General features: G+C 44.4%; 1 protein-coding gene across 4 annotated transcripts; it reads right to left on the reverse strand.

Moving 5' to 3' along the window:
- Positions 1-241: 241 nt before the first annotated feature.
- On the reverse strand, positions 242-16,203 carry NCOA4 (nuclear receptor coactivator 4). 4 transcript variants are annotated; one of them, XM_009901712.2, is made up of 10 exons: positions 16,082-16,203; positions 5,699-5,852; positions 5,143-5,283; positions 4,917-5,005; positions 4,332-4,440; positions 3,758-3,829; positions 3,008-3,151; positions 1,800-2,810; positions 1,390-1,479; positions 242-798 (listed from the first exon to the last, which is right to left on the reverse strand). In XM_009901712.2, exons 2-10 carry the CDS (start codon positions 5,837-5,839, stop codon positions 793-795), a joined length of 1,803 nt encoding a protein of 600 aa, XP_009900014.1. In that variant the 5' UTR covers positions 5,840-5,852; positions 16,082-16,203; the 3' UTR covers positions 242-792. The 4 variants fall into 4 exon arrangements, with proteins under 4 accessions (XP_009900014.1, XP_054019394.1, XP_054019395.1 ...); XM_054163419.1 differs by having other exon boundaries at positions 3,008-3,154; XM_054163420.1 differs by lacking the exon at positions 16,082-16,203 and adding an exon at positions 11,738-11,846 and having other exon boundaries at positions 3,008-3,154.
- Positions 16,204-17,336: the final 1,133 nt, after the last annotated feature.

Consider the following 17,336-nt stretch of genomic DNA (forward strand, 5'->3'; position numbering starts at 1 on the left):
ACAATGCCTGCTTTCCAGTGGTTTAGTGAATGAAGAGGTCATTATGAATCATCTAGGTACAACTGGCAGAAATGTACCCACTTCATGTTACAGCTTTTTCTCTTTTTAAATGCTGGGGACACAGCTGGAGCTGATCTGCTGATGCATAAAAATTAACACCCTACCCTGTTCTCTGACTGGCTCAAATATTTGCAAGAAGAGTTCCACTCAAAGCGAAGTTACCAATTCTCCTGTCGCATGAATTCATGTCTTTTTCAGAGTCTGCACCATACATACTTGTCTGGGAGACGCACCCATACAAGACGCAAATTGCTTCCAAATACAGCCTAAGTTGCCTTGCAATCCAAATAAGCTGGAACCCACCTCATGGCAAAATTACAACAACTGAAAGGAACAGCAACCTTTGAAGGAACAACAACTTTTGAAGTCAATTCTGAAGGTGGATGTTTCACAGTACCAGAAAGATTTTGCTTTATACTTACACTGGCTTCAACTTACTTCAAGTGGCAACCCATTAAAGAAGATTCACATTGTCCCATAACAGATAAGAATTTACTAACACCTCTATAGTATCAGATAGCATATGCTCAGTGGGTTAACATTTCAGAATGAATCATAACAAAAAGGCATCTTCTGCACCATAACTCTGTTATATGATATTCTTTCCTTTTGTTACAATTTTAGAAGAAAAAGCAGAGACCAAACACAAAACACAAGAATTCAGCTGGCTGCAGTCACTCAGCGTGATGTGCGATTGATCAGCAAGGGGACAATTTCAGTGCTTCTAGTTCTTCAGATCTAAACAAATTCAAAATAAATTTATAAAGAGGATTCTCTTTGATAAACAGCAACACTTTTGCAAACACACACACACACCACAAACCAAGTATAAGAGACTTGGGTGGGGGGTGGGGAAATCACACTAAAATACTTCTTAGAACTGAGTATCTTGCCTTGTAGGGCTTGAAGTCCACCTGCTAAGGACTTTTTCCATGAATTTCAAAACAATGATAAAGTTATCTTGGCAGAAAGGAAAAACATGACATCAGCTGTAAATACATGACTGAGATAAGACAGAAGCTGCCTGGAAATTCAGACACTAATTGCACAGTTTAGTTACTTGGTAACTGGAAGTTACTAAGATTTTACAAAGTGTCAGTCAGCCAAAGCGTGATTTACTCAAGAACATAATTCCCTCCCTGGCTTGTGATCACATGAATGAAAATACAGAATGTTCTAAGCTGTTAAAGAGGTAAAACAAGGAGAAAATCATTGTTAAACATTATATTTAGAGTCTGTGAAAACAAACACTTAGCTGCCAACATCTGTATTCTGCACCCCCAAGTTATGTTTCAGCTCAGCTGTTCTAACACATTCTGTATATCCTACCTGTAAAGGAGTCTGATACAGCCATTTTTCTTTATCTCCGTTGAGTTTCATACAGGCAAAAAGGTCACAGACTGTAGGAAGGCCAAAGTCCTGAAAGAGAAGTCACCTTAATTACTGATCTCCAAAGATGAATACATTCGGTCAAGTGTTCATAAAGGAACCTGATTTCCAAGTCTCTGAGATGAATGCTTGCTTCATTTAGCAAAACATAACAACTTGTTTTGCGTTAGACACTGGCCTCATTTACTTCAGTAATCATCACTGAAAACATTAAAAGAGCTAAGAAACCTAACAACTGTCCGTATTATCCACAAGAGCTATGAATTTGGAAGAGAAGGCAGGCAATAAAGTCAACCAACAAACCTGGCATATTTGCTTTAGACACAGCAGGAACAGAAACTTATGCTCACCTGTGCTTTCTTGCGTAGAAGCCATTTATCCTCTGCTGGAGGTGGGTTAGTGTTTTCTAGGTTGTTTGAAGTCAACACCCAACTGTTTACATTCAAGGGGAGGTGGAATGGAGCCAAGAGGTCTAGAAAAGGACTCTTGAAGCTACTGTCTGCTTTTTCCCTACTTGTCTTTTCTTCTACACTTTCAGCTTTGTGCTCAGACTTGGCTAGCCAGCTTGTCAGTGGCCTTTCCAGCAGTACTTTCAAAGGTTCTGCAATCTCTGCTGAATAATCTGCTTTCTCTGCACTAACAGGTTCCCCTGTGAGCTGCTGTGCAAGGTTAAGCCAGTTACTGGCAGGATACTTGGTCTTCTCATGTTCTAGGTTTGGTGCATCTTTCTGGCTGACTGGAACTCTGTTTTTATCCTTCCCTTCTTTCTTCAGAAGCCATTTACACAGAGCCTCTTTTCCACAGTTTTCATCACACACACATTCTGAAAAGCTGGCACACAGCTCATTAGCTTTGCACACATCTTCCACTTTAAATGAGACCTGGGGGTGCTGAAGAAGCCAAGCATTTACAGCAGGTGTGGTGGGTGATTTCTTCCCATCAAGATGGTCATTCAGGCACTTCAGATTTCCCAGGTTCTCAATTTCCACACTTTTGGTCTGGCTGCCACGGCAACTGGTGCACGTTTCAGCTTTGAGGAGCCAATCATTCCAATTACATTCTTCCCTAAAAGGTTTAAATTCATACTTCCATTTCTCATCTGAGGCACTACTTCCATTTTGTGTGTCAGGAGTGAGCAGCCAGTCAGAAAGATCCATCTCTTCTTGTCCAAGGGATTCCAGTTCCTCCACCTTTTCAATAGTGGAAAAAGATGAGCTGAAAGTAGAGGTGGAATCCTTACAGCCAGGGGAGTCTGTCTGCCCAGCAACATCACGCTGTTGGTTCTGCAGGAGCCAGTTTTCCAAATCTTTCAGATTTCCCCAGGCTTTCTCAAAATAACAGACTTTGGAAGAATTTAAATCCTGGTAAAAACACATTGAAACACATCTATTACCACAGAAAGACAGTGTTTAGTAATGGTACAGTTGGAGCATTCTGATAGTAAATGCAAAAGTATTAGCTAAACATGAGCCAGAGCAAACAGAAAGTTTCATTTCCACCACATTCCACCTGCCATCGGCTCCTGTGTTTGCCCCAGGTCAGTGCACGAAAGGCTTACCTGGCTGGGCTCTGACATGCATTTTTGTGTGACCCACTCTTCAAGATTGGTGCTGGGAATGTACGGAGCCTGGCAAACACCTGCAGGTCGGCTTCCAAGTAACCAGTCAGCAAGTGAGGCACTCACTGTCCCACACAATGTTTTCTGCTAAGAAAGAGTACTCGTGGTTATGAGTGTCTAACTGCTGAGGCAACCTGTGGTGAACATCATTAGAGGCACTCAATGTGTATCAGTATTGCTGAACCAAAAAAACCCACAAAACCCTAGTCCCTTCCAATCCCTTCCTGTGTGACTTCATGCCACTGCACTGATGGATTCTTCTGTGAGCCAAGATACTTTAGAGAGCAAATGACAAGAAAGGGAAGGGACAGCTTGTACAAAGCACAGTTCTGATATGTGTAAACCAGCGGTAACCCTCCTCCAGACCACAATTTGCTACCCTCACACTGTTTCTGTGGACAGATTTCCCATAAATTTCAGCACTGAAAGGAACTACATAGTTCCAGGTTCTGGCTTGACATCACTTCTGACAGTCATTCTCCAAATTCACACTTATGTTTTTGTACATCTGTTTCTGGAGCAGCTAGAACATCAGATCACTGATGCTCACCATAGTGACTGCTACTAGCTACTCACGGATCTTACCAAAGAAACTGGAGTCATTAGTAAAGCAAGCTAACTGACTGTGCTTGAGTTCTCCTTTTCCCCTTAATACAGTTCAACATTCACAGATACGAGGCCTGATCTTACCTGCTCACAGTTCATTAGGGTACAATTCTGCCCTGGGAACCAGGGAGAAGCATTCTCTCTCTCTGAGGTCTGCTGTAAGGCAAGTAAAGGTTAATTTAAATCTCAATTTTCTCCAGTTTCTAGGAGTAATTCCACAATAAAGAAATAAAGCACAATAACAACTGTTCAGTTCTTTGTGGCAAAAATTTTCTAGCCATTTAAAAACACCATGGAGAAACTTTTATTTTAAAAATATTACTTTTGGTCCACTTCCTTCAGAATTAATATTTATTAATATCTAATGAGCTTATTAATATCTAATACACTGTAACATTATTAATTGCTAGAACAGAGTAAGAACACTATCATCTTTCAGTCTCTGCCAAAATGTATTAAAATACCATGTACAACTAGATTGAAGCTCAGTCAAAATCAGAGCTACATGCAATGTGCAAACAGCTAAAACTACATGACTTGTAAAAACCTGTTCAAGCTATAATTAAAGTAGAAATCCCATTTGGAACACATTGCACTAATGCCTCAAAATCCCAAACTTTTTCCAAGTATTCCGAGCCAAGAAAGCCTTGATGCTTACCATTGTTTTAATTGAGCCAAATGAGGTAATTGCCTGGCGAAGGTAAGATGTGTCAGCCTCAAAATTCAGGACAGACGACTCCTCTGGTTTAAGAGTAAGACTTTCCAGTCTGAAAAAGTAAGACAATAGTTACAAAAAGGAAAAAACCACAATAGAAAATCTTCACCTGTCATCTTTTGGGTATCATTCCCATTACTGCAAAAAAAGGCTTCCAGACTGACTGACTTGGCACTGATCAGGTAACAGAAAGACCTCTAATAAATGCTTAAAGAGATGCCTATCCACGAACAAAAACTGAATGAATAGCCAGAGTAACTAAATTTTTCCTTCTTCTTAGATGCCCATCAAGAAATAGTATTCAAAATAATATGCACAAAGGAGCCCCTCCCCTGCTTGTTATAGTCCTGCTTTTCTAAGATAAAAAGAGGAATCATTGACTGCTTTATAGATCCTGTTTCTAGGAACAACTAAAAAAGTAGAAAAAGCAATCTATTATTAGATCTACTGGGATGAAAAAAATCACATTAAGTTCTTAAGTGAAAATAAACACTGAGCGCGTTAACTTGCATCGGTAAATATATTTACCTCTCCAGGCAAACCGAAATCTGGTTTGCTAGTTCCTTGCTATAGGAGCGTTCCAGCTGATGAATAAGGCAATTGAATTGTCCCAGATACTGCATGGAAGGCAAAACACGTTATTGTTTCAGCTTCTGAGATTAAAATTGAGAAAATAAGTAAGCTTTGTCCCTTGTCTTGCAGGGACAAAGCTTACTTCAAAATGCCACCACAACCATTTACAACCAAATCTTACCCAGTAGAGCTGCTGTGCCTGCTGCTGCAATGCTTCCTCTTTCAGCTGCTGAATGAGATCTACCTGCTCAAACAGCCAAACTTCCCGGCTGCGCAGGTATTCCAGGTGGCGGCTTATGTGGCTGTGAATCTTCGCCTTTACCTGCAAGGGAACACGCACCACTTCTGAAACACCCATCAAACGGCACGGACAAGCATCCCAACAGCTGTGCTGATCGCAACAGAATATTTGTCACAAACAAGTGGTATTTTTGGTGCAATTTATTTCTCAAAAACTAACCGCAGTCACCCACAGCACCACATGACTCAGGTCATTTCCAGGGAAATATCTTTCTAGTCTCATGTTTCAGCTGATGGTTTCAGGACATTCTGCATGCCTAAGCTAGCAATACAGGAATACCTTTATCAACAGCATGACCAAATTACACAGGAAGATGTCTGCAAGTCTCTACAAAAATTCAGACCATCATCATAATAGAAAGTACTCTGGGATAATAAAAGCTGTCATTGAAGTCATGTTAGTTATTAAAACATTTTTAAAAGCAATATAATATTACCTCCTGCCAGTTCTCTTTAATCTGTTGTTCTGCTTTGACAATTCCAGATATAGCTGTTTCCAAGTCCTTCTTTGCTTGAAGGCACTTTGCCAGAGGCTCACTGTTGCAGGAATATCTACTTCTATCTTGAGGTGGACTCATTCTTGAAGTGTTCCTAAAACAGAGTAAAAACAAATTTCTTAATAGTTTCTGTTCCTCTTTAAAGGAAGAAGGAGGGCATCATATGAACAGCCATCTGCTCTACTTCACTATAAAGCTGAACAACAAAAATAACCAAGACTCCTACACCATACTCGTTTTCTAAACACAGACAAATCTTTCTCCAGGAGTAACAACAATCTCTCAAATGCCTGTGCCCACAGAATTTGTACTATCTCAGGAAAACCAAAAGATATTTGACAATTCTCCCCTGCCGTTCATCCTTCTCTGACTTTTATGTCTAGCCGGCAAACTCCAGTAGCTAGGGACTGAGCCAGGCAAGGTTCAGCAGCTCTGCTGGAGCTGGGGAGAATGGTCCCACAAGGAGCAGAGAGTGTTTCAGTCACCCTTTTTTCAACTGCAGGCAATTTAACTGGCTCTCATGAATAAAAAAAATTGTACTATAGTTTGACCAATTGGAAAACCAAGAGTTGACACACAGATCACTCTTTACTAAACTGCAAAGGCTGAAACTTACGGCAGCTGCACATTATATTTGCCTGGCTCTGGTCACTTGCTCAACTTCAGTACATCCTCAAGTAAAAAAGACTCAGATACAAAGTTTTGACAAGTGATACTGTTAAGAATTCCACTATTAAGGGAAAAAAAGCTAAATGTGGATTTTTAGTAAGAACAGGAAGCATCAGTATAAGCATTTTTATATACAGTAGTTATTTTGCTGCTGAAAAATTTCAATTCTGTCAGTTTCAGAGGATCCCAGATGCACTGACTAAACATTCCGTTTAAAACAAGTTCTCAGCAATGGGAGCTATGAAAATTCTCAGCAGCGTTTAAGTGTACACACGGGCTAATCCAAGTATTTCATTGATTTTGTCACTCCCATAGAAGTAACTGAAGAGTATTTTGAATATGACAAACCAACCCTGAGCTTGTGCTACCAAGCAGCTATTTAGTCTGCTATTTCCAAGCCCCATGACCATATAAACTGCAACTCAAAAAATCCTTCTACAGCCAAAACCCAATAGATACATAAAAGTTGTGTATTTCACGAAGCAGAAGGCCCAGAGTGGTTCACCAGTGGACATGACAGAACAAACAAGTTTTGCTGTGAGGCAGTGGCAGAGACTGCAACTCCCTTGGTTCCCTCCACACTACAGGTATCCAGTCTCCCAGGTGACCCATACCATGAGACGTGGAGCAGACACAAAAGCTACCCCAAGCCTCTGCAAACAACTTGATCCTATCCATGCCCTAACATCTCATCTTCTAGGAAGTACAGAGCACAGCTATAGAAAGGGAACTTGAACTTATTTTTAAAGTTTACATTAATTCTACATCATATTAGACAGGGTGCCGCAGCCCATAACACACCCTTCTCCATTCCATGCAATGAATGGTGTTTCTGCTCTTGTACTTGCATACTCTAATTCACTCACAGGTTCAACTCTGTAAAGTTTGATGATCTTCACTGGTAATGCTTAGTAAAGATTAAGCTTCCTTTTCACAGCACCCCTTAGATTTTAGCTTGTCAACTCTCTTACGTACAACCTACCGGTAAACTTAAGAGCTAGCTCTCAGATGGAATCTTAAAGTATTAATGCAAAGGCAGAAATATACCCAATCATGAAAACAACACATTAGCTATGTTAAAATCTGTCATATACTCAAAAGCAAACAAAATACTCATACTTTTAAAAAAATATTTCATTCATTATACTCTTAAATAACTGAGTCAAAGTCTGAAGGGCTAAATTCCATTGCCATGTTTGCTCGCAGTTCACAACGTACCTGAAAAGAGTTTTGTGAAAGTGATGTTACATTGTGTATCCATGAAAGCTAAGTCCAAAGTATGCTGTGTTGTCATTTATGTGGTTTATGCTATCAGGGAAGCAGGGTCAATGCCTGAAGGAATGCTACTTTTCCACATTTTGCATTAGCAGCTTCACACTGGCACAGTCAAATTTTAAGAAACTTGACAGGCTCCTCTAATAACCTCTGCAAATCCTTGCATTTGTTGCCCCCCTCCCCCCCCCCCTTCTTTTTTTTCACTACTGCAACAACGTCTCTCCAAAACGTACACAGAGAGACTGAATGCTCCTTTCCTCCAGCCTGGCAGTTCTTGCAAAACAGCTGCTCTTATGCTTTGCCACGGATTCACAAATAAAACTGACATTACAGTTGAGGATGAGAGCAAATCCATCCTTTTCCATTTCTGGAAGCCTCTAAAAAAACCCAATGGGCCTAACCACGCATTTCCTTGCCTTCCAACTGCCACCAAACGGCACTAGAAGCTCACAACATTTCCAGATCGCAGGACGCACCCCAAGATCACACACTCGGGCTGAGCAGTAACAAAATAGAATTCCTCTGCAACAGGATGCATAGTTGTAGAAGAGCCACCATTTTTAGCAGCTTGCATGGCATGGGGCTGCTCTCAATCCCACGGAGGTCTCCCACCACGGGTACACCGCATCACGAGACGCACTCCTCCCCAGGACCGGAACTTGCACTTACTTCCGAGCGAAGGCAGCGGCCGGCACTGTCCTGCTTTGTACAGTCGCTTCCGCGCCAGGCCTCGCTTCGCCAGCAGCACGGGCTGCGGAGTGCTTTCGAACAGCCAGGACCAGCTGCTCCAGTCCCGCTGCAGGCTCCCCTCCGAACAGCGGATGCGCCGCGGCCCAGACCCGAGGCCTTATCGGTGTGGCCAGCCCACGCCCCGCCCCGCCCCGCCGCCACAGCGCCCGGCCGCGCCGGCACGTCGGCAGCGACCGGGGGAGGGGAAGCCCGGGACTGGGGCGCCCGGCGGGGCCCAGGGGCCTTTCTGCAGGGCGCGGAGCAGTCCAGGGCACATCCAGTCCACCCCGGCTGTGCTCCCCTCCTCCGCCCTCTCGGCTGAAATGCTAGGGGCCTCCTAACATCCCGCTGGCAGTTGAAACCGCAAAACCAGAACGTTTTGCAACAAACCCACTACTTCTCCCAACTTCAGAAGTGTGGCAATGCCTCTTCTTGGTGTCACAAACACAGCGAAGTACACCCGAGCGCTAAAGCATTCACTACCTGTGTCTCCTGCATCAGCGAGGGCGAAGGGGCTGCACAGCAGCCCACCTGAACCTTCCCTTCCTGGCCACAGGCGAACCTGGCACCTAGAGATGACTGGGTCCAGCTCCGCACCTGTGACCTTCCAGAAACCCCTATGGTAATAAACTGCTCAGACCCACTTAGCTCCTGGAGAGATACACAACCCTTAGCACACCTACTCTTGCTTCCATAGCTTCACAAGCACATGCGCGTGCCCGCATGCAATCGGTACAAGTGTGAAAGCTACAAAACCAAAAGAACCACCCAAATGAGGCAGGAAGATAATATTACTGCTCCTAATCACAGAATAACTACCAGCCTTTACAGACAGATTTCTGGCTGCTCCTACTAGCACCCAAAGGCCTCTCTGGAGAGTTGTCGCCCTGAAGACCCTGCGCCCAGGACTCTGGGTCACAGTATTACTTCTCTTAGTGCTCTGCACAATCTCCAGTCTTCAAACAGGCTGCCCACCCTCCATCCCCGAGGTGTCACTTCCTGTACTTCCCTTATTTGGATTTTACTTGTTAGATCAGAAAATAATGGACATAACTCATTTCTTTACACTTACATTAAATATCACATGGTTAAGCAGCAGAGGAGAGGACAACCCTTCCTGGCCTACACAATCTGCTAACAAGCCAGCAGAAAACTGGTTTTACCAGCTTTTCACTTTCAGCACAACCATCCCCACAACCACTAGAGAAGGTAATTGTTTTACATTTCAAAAGGGTGTCAGATAACCTCAAGAAGATGGCCGTGCCGGGCCTTTGCTGGGGAAAAGATTCTGATGGGAACAAGACCTCACGCAGAACAGAATCTATTTATAAATAAGGAACGATGTCTTTCAGTTGGCAGTACAAGGATGTTCCAAAGGTCTCTCTGACCTGACTTGATGTGGTTTTAAACCAGCTGGCTTGTTCAGCTGGAATCCCTCTTCATTTCCATTTCATCCCACCAAAAAACAGTAGTTCCTCTTAAGCAACTGTCCCAAATTAGATATGTGGGAGTTGTGGTCAGGGAGTGAAGTACTGCAAGTACACGAGTTGAACCTCAGAAATTTCCATTTCTGTCCAAACATAACAAGTATTTTATACAGTACAGCACCCAGATCATAAGCCAGTACCTGTGCAAAGCTTTTGCTGGGGGAGATTATTTTACTCCCAAACTACTTTTAAGTCACAAAGAGACTTTTAAGTCTTTAACAGTTCAGAGTGAGAGAGAAAATGTAATTAGCATCTTAAGGAATAATAAAAGTTCTGGGTAATCAGTTTTCTAAAATTCAGGTAGTTTTTCCCTGTCTGCACTACTCTGGATCTGTGCCATAGACCTGAATGCTCACAACTCCTTTTTCAGCCTATTTTAGGTCTGGAAGAGACCAGTCAATGCACAAAGCACACGTACTAAGATGTCTTCATAACAGCTGGGTTCTGAAGTCACCAGTACAGCTGAGACAAAAATCCTGATCATCATTTTAGGCCATCAACTCATTTATTATTTTTATTTAAGTACAGCAGACACATAATTAAAAAACCACAGATCATGTGAATATTAAGGCCTGAAATCACCGTGTTAGGTCTGGAAGAGACCAGTCAATGCACAAAGCACACGTACTAAGATGTCTTCATAACAGCTGGGTTCTGAAGTCACCAGTACAGCTGAGACAAAAATCCTGATCATCATTTTAGGCCATCAACTCATTTATTATTTTTATTTAAGTACAGCAGACACATAATTAAAAAACCACAGATCATGTGAATATGAAGGCCTGAAATCACCGTGCCATAATTTCATACAGTATCAACACAGGTAGCTCAGAGTGGAAGAGACATACTGTTCTCTTAAATTATAATGTAAAATCCCTATTAACTATTTGTCATATTTCTGCATTTAAAACCTTTTGGAAAACAACTGACAAATCCCTTGCTCTGCTTGAAGTATATGCACCCAAAGATGGCATACTCGTGCTCTTGATATATCCATGAGCACAATGTCACGCACTTGCAGAGTTAGGAGTAGTACTTTTTACACTTTTTATCACTTACCAATTACCTAACAATAAACGTTTTCCAAGCTTACAGTAATCACGGTGCACAACTCCTGATCGTTCCTATCCCTGGCTGTTATTGCTTATGCAGCCTTCTAAAAGTGCATTTGTACACAAAAGATGTTGTCTTTTCAACTAAAGTGAGAGAAGACTTCAAGAATGCTAGCAGCTTAACGTCTCACGGGAATAAAAAGAGTGGTAAGTAAATCAAGCCCCCTATCTGCGTATTCGATCACAGTTATCCCTCCATCACAGAATCTGAATTTCCTGACTGTCCTTTCCGCTCACGCCCGACTCCAGCTGGTTATCCCTGAGCCGCGTCCAAAGGGGGATGCCAGGCCCGCCCAGGCTGCAGGACACCTCACTTCGCACCGCCTCTACCCGGCCCTGGTCACGGCGGCTCGAAGCCAGCATTACCGGGCACGTCGGGTCCGGCACTGCTCCGCCGGCTTTGCGCGCCCGCCCGCATTCCTGCGCGGAAACACGGCCTCGCTGCGCCGCTACACGCGAGGGCAGCCCACAGCTACCCAGTAACTGGGAGGCGTTTCTCATAGAGCAGCCTGAGCCACGCCGGGAGAAAAACCTTCACAGAAACTGACAGCACAACCCGCACCCACACAACGCGTGGCCGTCGCTGCTGCGCGCAACCGCCGTGGGCCCGAACCCGCTCGTGGGGGACCTCAACCCTGTCTCTGCCGACCCCCTCTACACCCCGTGGCGGCGGCAGGCTCCGGCAGTCTCTGTCAGGCCGCTCTTACCGGCGTCGAAGTCTGTCCTTAGCCCGGCTATGCCCCTCTCGCCGGCGCCCAGCTCCGCTCCCCAGGCTCTGCCCTCAGCCCAGCGCCGCCGCAGCGCCTCTACCCGGCCACCACCAGCAGCTCTCGCGAGAGCTCCGCCCCGCCCGCCCCCTGGCGGAGCGGCGGAACCGCTGCGGGGTCGTCGGCACCGCCGTGGCGGCTCATGGCCGGGATGGTCTGGATCGGGCTGCAGGGACAGGCCGCGGGCTCGGAGGGCCGTGCAACCGTTCCGACCTCGCAGACGACACCGGATTACCCTCTCCCTGCCTCCAAAAGAACAAAATAGAGGAGAAAGATGAAGTAGAGAACATGTCAGAGGATGTGGCAAGCCACCAGTTTGGGTATTTTTCATGCCCGCTGGAAAATTGCCAGCGTGCATTGCTTGGTTTGGCTTTACGCAGTACTTGTTTTGGTTTTGTCTTTTCCCAAGTGTGAATCACAGCAGAATGCTTCCTAATACCTGCTACCACAGTCTGCTGGGAAGAGGATCCAGTGATTACTCAGGAGGGTAGCAAGAGTGGGTTGCACTGCTGCTGCCCCTGTTGTCAGCCGGCTTCGATCACCCAGCCAGCCCCTCCCAAACTCTATTTGTGAAGCACTGCGAGTTAGAGGTGTTTGCACAGTACTTAAAACATACGTTAACAGAGAAAAAGGGTTCCAAATCAAAACCCAAGTAGGCATGCAGATCTACATAGACATGGTAGATAAGCCACAGGAGCCCCTCTGAGCCTAGACCAAGAAACTCTTCTTAAGTAGGATGCTATTCACGGTTAGAGCTCATGGCTGCAGCCAGAGGACAAATAATTCAGTGCTGACACAGAGAAAGTAGAAGACACCTACCCCCAAATGGGCTACTACCCTAGGAACCTGTATTTCAGGTATTTGGCTTCCTTGTCTAAACATATAGAAGACAGAGGATGTGTTACATGTGTATTTGGATTTAAGAGAAAAAATATTACCAACCCTGTCTGATCTTGTAAACCAGCAGCACTCATATAGCTGTTGTATCCCTCCACCCAGTTACCCAAGTGTCCTGGCTGAAGAGAGCAGCTGTTCCTGGACAGACAGGCATACAGGACGATGTAGGTTGCTGTCATGTCTTCAGTAGGCTTGACCAAGGCAATGTCATATTCCAAAATGGTTTGAGTGTTTTTTGTGGACAGGCTAGTATATTGATTTACTTCACATGGTACACTCTCCAAGCTGGATTCATTGTAGCTAAGGTATGTTTTGCTAGGAGGATGCATCGTTTTCCATCTCACCCTGAAATAAATTTCAGAGTAAGGAGCCTATGCATCTTTTTAATGGGCTTTTTCCTCCCACCACTGATAGCAGTACACACTCCACCCTGCACTGCCTTACACTAAGCCACACCTGATGTGCCTTTTTACCCAAACCTACATAGCTGATCAATAAATTATTTCACTCAAAGTGGCATTAGCTAAACAAAGGGCAAGTTAGTCTGATAAAATAGGGGCATATGTCAGGTAGAGATGTAATTCATATAAAAATAAACAAGATCACCTCATGCTCAATCAGCAGCAAAGATGGAGACTTAAGTGCTTTGGTGTTCCTCAGTGCTGAAAAAAACCCAAACACATGTATCAGTATTAACAGCAAGCCTCCAATCAGAGTATGAAGAGAAGCATTTTCAATGCATAAAAAGGACCTACACAGATATCAAAAATGGGTAATGAGAACGGGGGCATGAAACTTTTCCCTTGGGAAGTCTGTGACAATGCATAATGTGCTCCAGTACCCAAAATTCAGTACTGTTTTTCACTCAGTGGGAATCAGGCAAGTAGTCCTGCAGTCCATCCCTCCTGACAAGCCACCACTTGGCTTTGCCTTGAGTCAGCAAAAGTGCTTAATAACCCTCAGTGCATACTCAAAGACATTCTTCCTTGCATGTGAGAATAGAGGGTAGAGTGGGATTTGTCCCTCCACTCATTCTTAAAATGGAATGTTTTCCTGCCTGTACTAAGTACTGGCCTGCCAAAATGTACTGCTCTGCACCACCCAAAACACAAAGAACTTGATGAATGCTCTCTGCTGCAATTATTTTATAGTAAATTTTAATGGGCCTATGCACATATCCTTAAAGGCTTCTGGTTCCTCTTTCAATAACTGCAATAATTTAGTCAAAGAGAAGCAGCTGTGTTAACTTCTGTGCTTAATGCCTCATTATGTAGTTTCCCTGTTCTGCAACTGCCACACAGTTAAGCAGCACATGGCTGCCTTTAAAAGACAGGGGTTAAAAAAGAAGTGCAGCACACTGGCAGTGGCAAACGTGGCTGAGCTGGACGTGAGCCAGATGACAAAGCAGACTAACAAGCTGACAGTAGTTCCTCTCAGAGACAGCAACAGTGCCAAACCAGAGCATGAAATTATAGAAGAGTTGTCATTGTAGATATCAGGGAAATTAATGCACCTAAGTCCCTGCCCACCCAGGTTCACAGCCCTCCCTCCTGCTTATCCTCTCTGACATGTGTCCTTGGTCCTCTTCCAGGCAGGCCATGACCTGGCACTCAGTCCCACAGCTGCGTTCCAGATCCATCCCCAACCTTCCCGCAGAGCTCATCCTACCCATGACTGAAGGTCAACCTTGCAGCCACTGATCTGCCCAAGGAGCCAAGCAGGGCAGCAGTCAGTTGTGCTTAAGTCCAAGGCTTTACTTCCCTGCAAGGGAGTTTCAGAGCTCTTTGTGCTGCATTTGCTCACCATAAATTGTTGCTTTTTGCGTCGAGCTACCTCAATGTCAGAAATAAGCTAAATATTTATTAATTTCCACACAGTTTCATATATAGACAGATGTTTTAATAACCTTTCTCTGCACTTCAGACTTAGCCTTTTTCCTTTCTCTAGTTTAAGGAGTTATTACTGCAAACTTTTTAAACTTACTGTCTATTTATCTGTCCCACGTGTAGTCTATGCCACTTCACATGGAACAGAAGTATAGACCACATCTAACTCCACTTGCATATTTCATTTAAAGAGGCTCCCAGAAGGTTTTCTGTACTTTCTCCAGGAAGTCTAATGAAAGGCAGAACTTACTTCTGGAAGCAAAGGGCTGCAGAGAGAGCCCAGCATTCGTGAATCAGGGTCCTGCCACAGACGTGAACAAATCTACTTATGAACCAAACCTATCAATGCAAAAAATAACAACAGAAGTTTTAACCAAAGAAGTGTCATTTCTCAGTAAAGGGACAAAGGAAAGGAGCACATCAGCTTGGGATAATACAAATTATTTCTCTTGTGCAACAGGGTTACTAGCAATTGTAAAGGAAAATACCTTTATTCATGTCCTACTTTCTCATGTATGTCTCATGAAGGCATTAAGACTCCATACTCTATGCACAGACATGTTGGTAAGCACATACCTAAACATTCAGATATCTGTCAACACAGCATCTTTTTTGTAATAGATACCCAGACAAATAGATTTTTAGAATCACAGAAGGGTCCAGGCCAGAAGGCACCTCCAAAGGCCATCCCCAACTAGACCAGGCTGCCCAGGGCCTTGTCAAGTCTTACCTTGAATATCTCCAGGGAAGGGGACTCAACCACCTCCCTGGGCAACTTGTTCCAGTGTTCCACAACCTCAGTGAAGAACATCTTCCTGATATCCAATCTAAATCTGCTCTTCTTCAGCTTAAAGCCATTGCCCCTTGTCCTGTCACTGCAGGCCCTTGTAAACAGCCTCTCCCCATCCTTCCTGTAGGCCCCCTTCAGGTACTGGAAGGCTGCTATCAGGTCTCCCCAGAGCCTCTTCTCCAGAGTAAACAACCCCAGCTCCCTCAGCCTGTCCTCATAGCAGAGCTGATCATTTTTGTGGCCCTCCTCTGGATCCTCTCCATCAGGTCCATGCTCTTCCTACATTAAGGGATCCAAACCTGTACATAGTACTCCAGGTGAGGTCCCAAGTAGGGATGGCTCTTGCTCTTACTTATATGGAGAAGTAGATTGTTGAACAAAAGGCATTCCACAACCAAAATAGATCTCTTCTGCTTTCTGAAAAACACTTATCTCATCTTTTTCCAAGATCCTTTTTAAGAAAGCAGCTACAGCAGCATGGTACCAAAGTAACCCCTAGTTCTACTGTTAGATTGAGGCTGATGCTGAAAAAAACATGGCATTTAGCAAACAGAGATCATTATGAAAACAAGGAAGAAATTACAACACAACCCATCACATGGTGAATTCAAATTAGTGTACAGGCTTTCCTAAAATTGGATTTTCTGAGGCAATGGCATTTGTAGGGTTTTCCAGACAACACAAACACAAAACAGCCTATAACTTACCTACCTCCAGGAACTGCTGCCCAGTCCCAGTTTGGGGTGAAGCAGTTTGCACTACATCCAGTGCCAGAGGCATGGTAAGCAAAGTTATCTACAACCATAGCAAAAGACAGAGGAGAGAAAGGGAATAGCTTTTTATGCATGTGTCGTTACTGAGGGTAGTGTGTCTGTGGCAAAGGAGAAGGACCAGATGCCAGCTCCTGACACTGCAAGTCAGATCCCAGCCCCCAAGCCTGGATGTGTTTTGTGCACTGTGAATTGCTGCCCCTCAGCACTGGTGTGCTGGAAAGCACAACAGGGCATTCAGCAAGATTCACTGCACAGGGAGATGTTGCCCCACCTTTGCTTTTGTGTAAACTGTAGGTGGTGAGCGGGGACCAGAAAATGCAGGGAGAATCAGTGGGTCTGTACTGCCTGACTGTGTGCCAGCCACAGAGCGCCAGGTGGTGCCAGAACCTGGCCAGCCAAGGTTCACCAAAGCTCTTGACCCAGATTCACTGTGTCACACCGCCTTTAACACCACAGGGGACAAAAATCTCTGCTGCATTACACCGGTTGTTGTTGGAGTTGCCTTCTCTGCCAGGAGGTGGCTGGAATGGGATGGATGTCTGCAGTGTCATTTCCCCCCTTTGTTTTCTAAGCTTCCTGCACATATTTTCTGAGTGGTGTAGACTGAAGTATATTGAAAGGCTGATAATAAGATAGATACCGTACTTAGGTCACATATTAGGTGGGATTAATGCTTCTAAAGGCTTACAAGCTACAGCTTAGTATCTGAACGTATTGGGGCCTTGTACACGTGACGGCTGTCAGCTCAACACTCAGCAATTCTACAGCTTGAGGAAGATGGAAGCTGTACATTCAAGTGACCATGGAAAAGGATTCTCACCATTCCCGTCACTGACACAGACCTGCAGTAACACCCACAAGCAACCGTGTGCCTAGGCTTAATGAAGGAGCTCCCAGAGGAAGAAATGACTCCACAGCACTGGTTTTGCACATGGCAGGTGTGTTGCCCCACAGGAAATGGATGTATTCATTCCAGCTTGCAGAGGTGAAAAATGAGCACCCTCACTTTTGCACTGGGCAGAGTTCTTGGCTGCAAGTTTCTTTTTCAGCAAGAAAAAGAACAAAATTCTCAGTAACCTGTGTCACATAAAGCTTACTCAGCTCTTCCTTTTTGTTAACCACATGGCTCTGTAGAATGGTTCCATGTAGAAGAGCAGGGGAGGAGGGGTGTCCCAGACTATAACATAAGCAGA

The sequence above is a fragment of the Dryobates pubescens genome, chromosome 8 (genome assembly GCF_014839835.1).
Source record: "Dryobates pubescens isolate bDryPub1 chromosome 8, bDryPub1.pri, whole genome shotgun sequence".
NCBI classification, from domain to species: Eukaryota; Metazoa; Chordata; class Aves; order Piciformes; family Picidae; genus Dryobates; species Dryobates pubescens.